The 7,500-nt window shown below is 36.0% G+C and overlaps 2 protein-coding genes across 3 annotated transcripts in view; both read left to right on the plus strand.

The window, feature by feature from the left end:
- The window catches only part of LOC119578882 (UDP-xylose and UDP-N-acetylglucosamine transporter-like), a 6,040-nt gene extending 2,686 nt beyond the window's left edge, over positions 1–3,354 (plus strand). For both annotated transcript variants that reach the window (XM_037926541.1, XM_037926542.1), the window contains 6 exons: positions 225–338; positions 519–621; positions 763–894; positions 1,240–1,398; positions 1,984–2,144; positions 2,796–3,354. In XM_037926541.1, the coding sequence (XP_037782469.1) occupies positions 225–338; positions 519–621; positions 763–894; positions 1,240–1,398; positions 1,984–2,144; positions 2,796–3,039 (913 nt within the window). In that variant the 3' untranslated portion in view covers positions 3,040–3,354. The remainder of the gene's footprint in view (positions 1–224; positions 339–518; positions 622–762; positions 895–1,239; positions 1,399–1,983; positions 2,145–2,795) is intronic.
- Positions 3,355–6,228: 2,874 nt separating this feature from the next.
- Positions 6,229–7,500, plus strand: part of LOC119578880 (ubiquitin carboxyl-terminal hydrolase MINDY-3 homolog) — a 13,909-nt gene continuing 12,637 nt past the window's right edge. The window contains exon 1 of the mRNA XM_037926539.1: positions 6,229–6,647. Within this exon, the coding sequence (XP_037782467.1) occupies positions 6,536–6,647 (112 nt within the window). The 5' untranslated portion in view covers positions 6,229–6,535. The remainder of the gene's footprint in view (positions 6,648–7,500) is intronic.

Here is a 7,500-nt window from a genome sequence, read left to right on the forward strand (position 1 = left end):
CTCTCTCTCTCTCTCTCTCTCTCTCTCTCTCTCTCCTTTCTCTCCGGCAACCACTATTTCTGTTTTGGTTATTACTATTTCCATCTGTAATAAAAAAATCGTAAACTGTTAAACGGCCACACTTTAGCTAATTATACATACTTGACTTCATTAGCGAATCTATATCAGCCGTGAAATGTTATACATTAGTAATACCTTAGTGAAAGCGCCATCTTTACCCACAGAGATGAACCTGCCTGCGGTACCATCCTCACCTTTGCCCAGTTCCTTTTCATTGCCATCGAGGGCTTTGTGGTCACCATGGACTGGGGTAGGAAGAAGAATGCAATACCTATCAAGTACGTCATTCTTTAGTCTTTTCGTATCTTCTTTTTCCTTTCCCATTTACGTCTAGAAGGGTGCGGCTTTGTAATATCACGTATGTAATCATTTAGTCCATTCATTTATTCTTTTCCTTTCCTGATTACACCTGGAACAGTGCGTTTTTGCAAATTTGATTTGTTTTTCTTATATTTTAGAGAATATTTGGTGCTGATGGCGATGTTCTTCGCGGTCAACGTCACCAACAACATGGCTTTTGGTTACAAGATTTCCATGCCGCTGCACATCATCTTTCGTAGTGTAAGTTTTCCTGACTCGTCTTCTTTATCATTTCGTTACGCTGGAGACAATAAGCTATGCAAGCTCTCATTTCGCTTCTATGAATAAAGAAAAGAAAATCGCATTTTTGGCGTAAAAGTAATAATATTTGCATCATTTCAGGGAGGCCTCATAGCCAGCCTAGTGATGGGCATGCTGGTTCTGGGACGCAGTTATTCCTTGTCAAAGTATCTGTCAGTTATCATGATCACCCTGGGTACCATCATTTGTACTTTTGCGTCGGCAGAGAACCTGGTAAGCCGAGGACTTCATTTTTGATGTCATTTTAACATTAAGTTGTTATGTTCATATTCTATATTCACATCAGCATTTTTTTGTGTACTGTAGGGCCTGAAGATGGAGAGGTTGGTTGTATATGAGCTAACGTAAAATGCATTTAAAAGTTTACCATTTATTTATTATTTCTTCAGAAGAAACTATAGTTTCAACACATTTTATATTCTTTATAATTATCTCCCCCCTCCCACCACACAAACAAAATACCATTTAACCTCCACTTTATCTCCATTATCAATATACAACGAACTCATCCCCTTCAAGAAAGAACGTATCCTCTCACTCCCTTCTCACCCCCTCCAGGAGGAGACCAGTGACCCGGCAGATTCCACCTTCACCACGTGGTTGACGGGCATCGGCATCCTGACCTTCGCCCTCTTCATGTCTGCCAGGATGGGGATCTTCCAGGAGATGCTCTACGTCCGCCACGGCAAGCACCCACGGGAGGCCCTCTTCTTCATTGTGAGCGACTTGGGTTGGCAGGGGATCGGGAGGAGGAGGAGGAGGAGGATGCACAGGGGCTCTTCTTGAATGTGACGTGGGGGGCGTGGCATGATCTCAGAGGGTAGATGTGGTTTCGGTGTTTATGTTTGATGACTGGAATTACGTACTGGGGATTTTACTACTGATTTCTAACAGTAGTAGACAATATATTATCATATGCAGTATATTAAAAAAGCAAAGCCATAAGATATATACATATATAAATATAAATATAAATAAATAAATAAATATATATATATATATATATATATATATATATATATAATATATATATATATATATGTTTGTGTGTGTGTGTGTGTGTGTGTGTGTGTGTGTGTGTGTGTGTGTGTGTGTGTGTGTGTGTGTGTGTGTGTGTGTGTGTGTGTGTGTGTGTGGTGTGTGCATACGTGTACGCACGCACACACACACACACACACACACACACACACACACACACACACACACACACAGATAGATACGTACAGTCATCCGGGGCCTCTTTTAGTGGCACCACCAGAAAAGCCCCGCAGTCACGAAACATCATAACATCCTCTTCCGCAGCATACCCTCTCTCTACCCGGGTTTCTGCTGACGTGGGGGAGCATCGCCGAGCATGTGGCCAAGTTCAGCAGCTCAGCGCCCTTGCCAGCCCTCGTCCACGTGCCCTGGCTTGCCTCTGTACCCAGGCTGTGGCTCTACCTCGTGGGCAATGTTCTCACGCAGTATCCTTTTTTTGGAGTTCGATGGTTTCTTGTATGTTAGCGGGGAAGGGGCATTGTTTATGTGTCATGCGGTGTTTGTTTTGTATCCCCGATATTACCATTAGTGGTAGTAGTATTAGCAGCAGCAGCAGCAGCAGCAGCAGCAACAGCAGCAGCAGCAGTAGTGGTGATAGTGATGGTAGTAGTTGTGTCACTATTACTACTACCACTATTATTATTATTATTATTATTATTATTATTATCATTATTATTATTATTATTATTATTATTATTATTATTGTTATTATTATTATTATTATTATTATTATTATTAATATTGATAGTAGTAGTAGAAGTAGTATAATAAGAAAAAAATAGAAGTAGTAGTAGTACTACTACTACGACTACTACTAGTACTAGTAGAAGTAGAAGAAGGCGAAGTAGTAAAAGTAGTAGTTGTAGTAGTAGCAGTAGTAATAAGAGACGTAGTAGTAGTAGTAGTAGTAGTAGTACGAGTGATATTACTACCATTGTCATCTTTACTGGTGTTATCGTTACTGTGGACAGTGATGGTTATGATAATGAATTATATTTATTATTATGATTATGATGTTGATGATGATGATGCACTATCCCTCTTTGGTTATCTTTCACCTTAACTCTACCCAACAGATACTTGTGCGTGGGTTCGGTGTTCAAGCTAGGTTCAGAAGCCACGTCACTGACAGTCACCCTGGTCCTTACTCTCAGAAAGTTCATGTCACTCGTCTTCTCAATTATTTATTTCCAGAATCCTTTTACGATGAACCACTGGGTTGGCACCGTCTTGGTTTTCGCTGGCACTCTCATTTTCACTGATGTTTACGGAAAGGCTCGGGAGGCCATGGCAACGGAGCCTCGAAAGAAAACGGAGTGAGATGGAATGGCACGAAATAACTCCTTTGACGTTGAAATATTTGTAGAACTGAATATGTCCGAATTTGTGATAGACTGACAGTATATGGCACTCTGAAAGTTATTCTTTTTGTTGTTGTTGGAAAGATGGAATGAACTCTGTGATTAGCACTAACGGCGTATGTTAATTCATATACGTTAATATATGGTGCTTTTTGATGGACTGACAACGAATTATGCCTGCCTTACTCATGTACAGTGAATGTTTGTGTGTTTTGGCTGTTCGACATATATTTTTGTGAGCTTTTTCTTCTGATTAAAGGTTGTGCACAAAAACTGTATTTTGTAAGCATCACCTCAATGGCGTATTACATTTCCATGATTTCCGACATGATAAAAGTGGACCAGATGAAAACACACTCTCTCTCTCTCTCTCTCTCTCTCTCTCTCTCTCTCTCTCTCTCTCTCTCTCTCTCTCTCTCTCTCACCTATCCTCCTCTTCTCCCTGCTCCTGCTCCTCCTCCCACTTCTCATCCTCCTCTTCCTTCTTCTCTTCCTCCTCAGCTATCTCCTCCTCCTCTTCCTCCCCCTCCTCTTCTTCTGCCTCTTCCTCTTTCTCCTCCTCTTCCTCCTTCATACCCCTGCCTACTTCTTTCTATCCCCATACCTTCATTCTCTTCTTTCTCTCCTTCTCTTTCCTCTTCCTCCCTCTCATATCCACACACTTCAACCCTCGTTCCAGGTAAAAAGCTTCGCAAATACTGAACATAAAAACTAGACACAACTGCATTAAATTAGTCGGCAAAATCACCCTAACAACAATATAGAATAAAGGCGCTTTTTGTTTCCTCTCTCTCCTATGATCAGCGTCGCCACCTCTAAAGCTACAGATGGCGCCATCCTCATCGTCAGTAAACCAAATAATGTTAATAAATCATGATGATATCAACGGTGATAGTGATAATAGATTTGATAATTACAACGATGGCGATAATAATAGTAATAGTACTAATGCTAATACTAATAACAAAAACAATAATAATAATAATAATAACAATTATAAAAATAATGATTGCGTTGATACTAATACCGACTAAAAATAATGAAATAACAAAAATAATCTTTATAATGACAATTATGATGATGATCATAATAGTAATAATAATAATAATAATAATAATAATTAAATAGTAATGGTGATGATGATAGGAAATTATGATTAAAATAAAAATAATTATAATGTTAACAATACTGACAAGATAATGAAAATCATTATTATTATTATTATTATTATTATTATTATTATTATTATTATTATCATTATTGTTATTATTATTATTATTATTATTATTATTATTATCACTATTATCATTATTGTTATTATTATTATCATCATAATTATCATCATTATTGCCTTACTCATTATCATTACAATTAAGAAAATAACTAATGACAGTAACGATAATGAATACCAGTGACAATTAATCACACAATGAAAACGATGAGAGCTGTTAGAAAGACCGTGTTTGTGTAAGAATGAAGGAACAACGATAATGAACGAAATGAAAAGAGTGAAAATTATATCAGTGATCATGATGATGGCCATGAGCGTAATGATAATGATAAAAATAATGATTAAAAGTAGTGGGGAATGTGATATTTAGGGAATAACAGGGATTATAGTACTGGTATGATTATACCATGAATTAAAATGATTATTGCTATATCATGGTGATTGTCATGGCGAAAATAATTCAATAAACGAAAATAATGATGGCAGTAACAAGGGTATTGGTCGCACGAATAATGATAGGGATGATTGCAATAATGACAAAAATGATGATGATAATGACGGTGATGGCAATATTAATGATGATGATGATGACAATGATGATGATGATGATTAGGATAATGATGATGTTGGTTATGATGATGGCGATGATGATGACGCTGATGATCGAGATGGTGATAATGATGGTGGCGATTGGGTGATGATGAGGAGGACGATGATGATAATTATAATAATAATGATGATGATTATAATAATAATGATAATAATAATAATAATAATAATAATAATGATAATAATAACAATAATGATAATGATAATAATAATGATAACAATAATAATAGTAATATTAAAAATAATGATAATGATAATAATGATAATCGTAATGATGATGATGATGATGGTAATGATGATGATGATACTGATAATGAGGGAGATTTTGATTATACCATCAACAATATTACTAATAAAAATGATTTTGAGAATGCTAATACTGCAGACGTCATATTATTACAATAACAATTACTACTCTTAATAACAAAGGCGCTGCTAATAATGATCATAACAGTGCTGATAATAATAGTAATACTACTGATGATGATGAAAACAATTATAATTAATAATTTTGATAATAGTAGGCATGATAATTATTTATTATAATGATAATAATGAATTAATAAACACACAGAACAACAATGTTGACATTAATATTAATTAAAGTATAATGTAAAGATAATGATACTACGGCTAATGATACGCAATCATTAAGAAGTCGATCACGTTAATAATAGCAATGCTAATAAGAATAGCAATAAGATTAGCTAAAGTAAACAGTGTTTCAAATATCAATTGTGGAAGCAACAGTTTGATCAGCGTGATTAGAAAGAAGAAGAAGAAAAAAAAAAGAAGAAGAAAAGAAGAAGCAAACACTGGTTATACTCAAAGGAATAACTTGATTTATAAGAATGAAGAACAGTGGTGCAGAGATAATAGAACAGTTACTGATGAAAACACCGACCAGTAGAAGAAAATGAGTCAAAATATAAGAAATACCAATGATAATCAGATTTCAAGACCACAGGCCTTAGCTAATTTATATATATATATATATATTTTGTTTATTATTTCATTGCTTACACGAAAAAACTATATTATCTTCATTTGTTCTTCGTAAAGTCTAAAAAAGGTATCGACTGTAGGCATAAAAGAAAAAAAAAACTTAAATCTTCGAGAACGTCTACGACTATGCGATTCTATTAAAACAAAAAGAAATATTAAGCAACCCTATCATCATTTAATAAGAATATAAGGACAAAAAGGTGAACCAAAAATTATAAGAATTGAGTGATTAACTATACACCTATCAAATCGATTACAATGAGGTATTCCAGAAAGTTTAAAGGGAATCGCAATGTTGTTTACCTGTGAGGTGGGAGGCGAAGGCGAGACAGACATTACGCGAGAAATATTACTAAAAGAAGATTAAAAATATAAAAAAGTAAAGTCGGGCCTCTTATCAAGAAGTATTAGGGAACAATAGGCTTTTCCTCCAAAGTCTAAGACCCTCGATCAAAGTAAGAAGGGGGAGGGGAAAAAAAGGAGAAGAGGAAGGAAGAAGTAGGGGAAGAGGAAGAAGAAGACGAAGAAGAAAGACAGAAAGAGGAAGAAGAGGAAGAGGAACAAGAAGAAGGAGGAGGAGAGCCAGAACAAGTTGCCCGAGAAATAATCTATGTTAATGATGACAGAAGGGCCTACTCGCGTGGCTGATGCTGTGCTGGAGGTGTCACAGTTGGTATGGGGGCCAAGTATTCGACCGGAGTTATTTGCCAGGTGGTCACAAGGTGAGTCCTAAAGAGGAGAAGGAGAATAGTTCATGGCCTTTTTGCTGTTAGCTTGGTTATATCACATCCGTTAGTAGATAGATTAGGATATGAGACTGGGTTGTGAGTAGAGTAATTGCTAGGTGCTGGTTGAGAAGTTTGACATTTGAAGTGTTGATTGGGTGGTGAGGATAAGGCTTAGGTAGAGATTGAGAAATTGAGGATGCAAGTGTGCTAAGAGTCTTTGAGTCTGTCACATATGTTAGGAACAAAGTCTATTTTATGGTTTTAGAGAAATCTAGTGTGAGAGGTTCTATCAAAAAGGCTTTTATTCTTCAGATATTGAGTGAATGTGAACACAATTACCCATTACTCCAATATTTTATGTCATACTTATGTTTTTATTGGAAATTACATAGCAGGAGGTATTTACATATATACAATTACTAAAGCCAAAAGTGTCTACCTTCCTTATAAAGAATTTAGATTAACAGTTTTCAAGCATAGTCTTTGAACTAATATGAAGCCACAGGCTTAATATTGCATTTAGGTTATCTGCATTTAATCTTTGCTGTCCAGATATTCTAGTATGCAGAAGTTTACTGTAGCAACAGTGTTGGCAAAAATTAAAAGCAACAGGGTGTCAAGCACTTCTTGTGGCCTCTACACCACTTGGATTTCTAGAGAAAGGCTTGCATACCTCCATCACATTATTGTGGAGTTTTATCTTTTGCAAGTAATATACAAACAGATCTTGTAATATGGCATTAGTGTTAGTGGTAATTTTGCCAAACTTGCCTTTATGTATGTGTAATGAAATGATAATTTTCATGCTCAGTCTGTTGGATCTGGGTGACGAGAATGTCATGTCACG

Source organism: Penaeus monodon, chromosome 11 (assembly GCF_015228065.2).
Source record: "Penaeus monodon isolate SGIC_2016 chromosome 11, NSTDA_Pmon_1, whole genome shotgun sequence".
Classification (NCBI taxonomy): Eukaryota; Metazoa; Arthropoda; class Malacostraca; order Decapoda; family Penaeidae; genus Penaeus; species Penaeus monodon.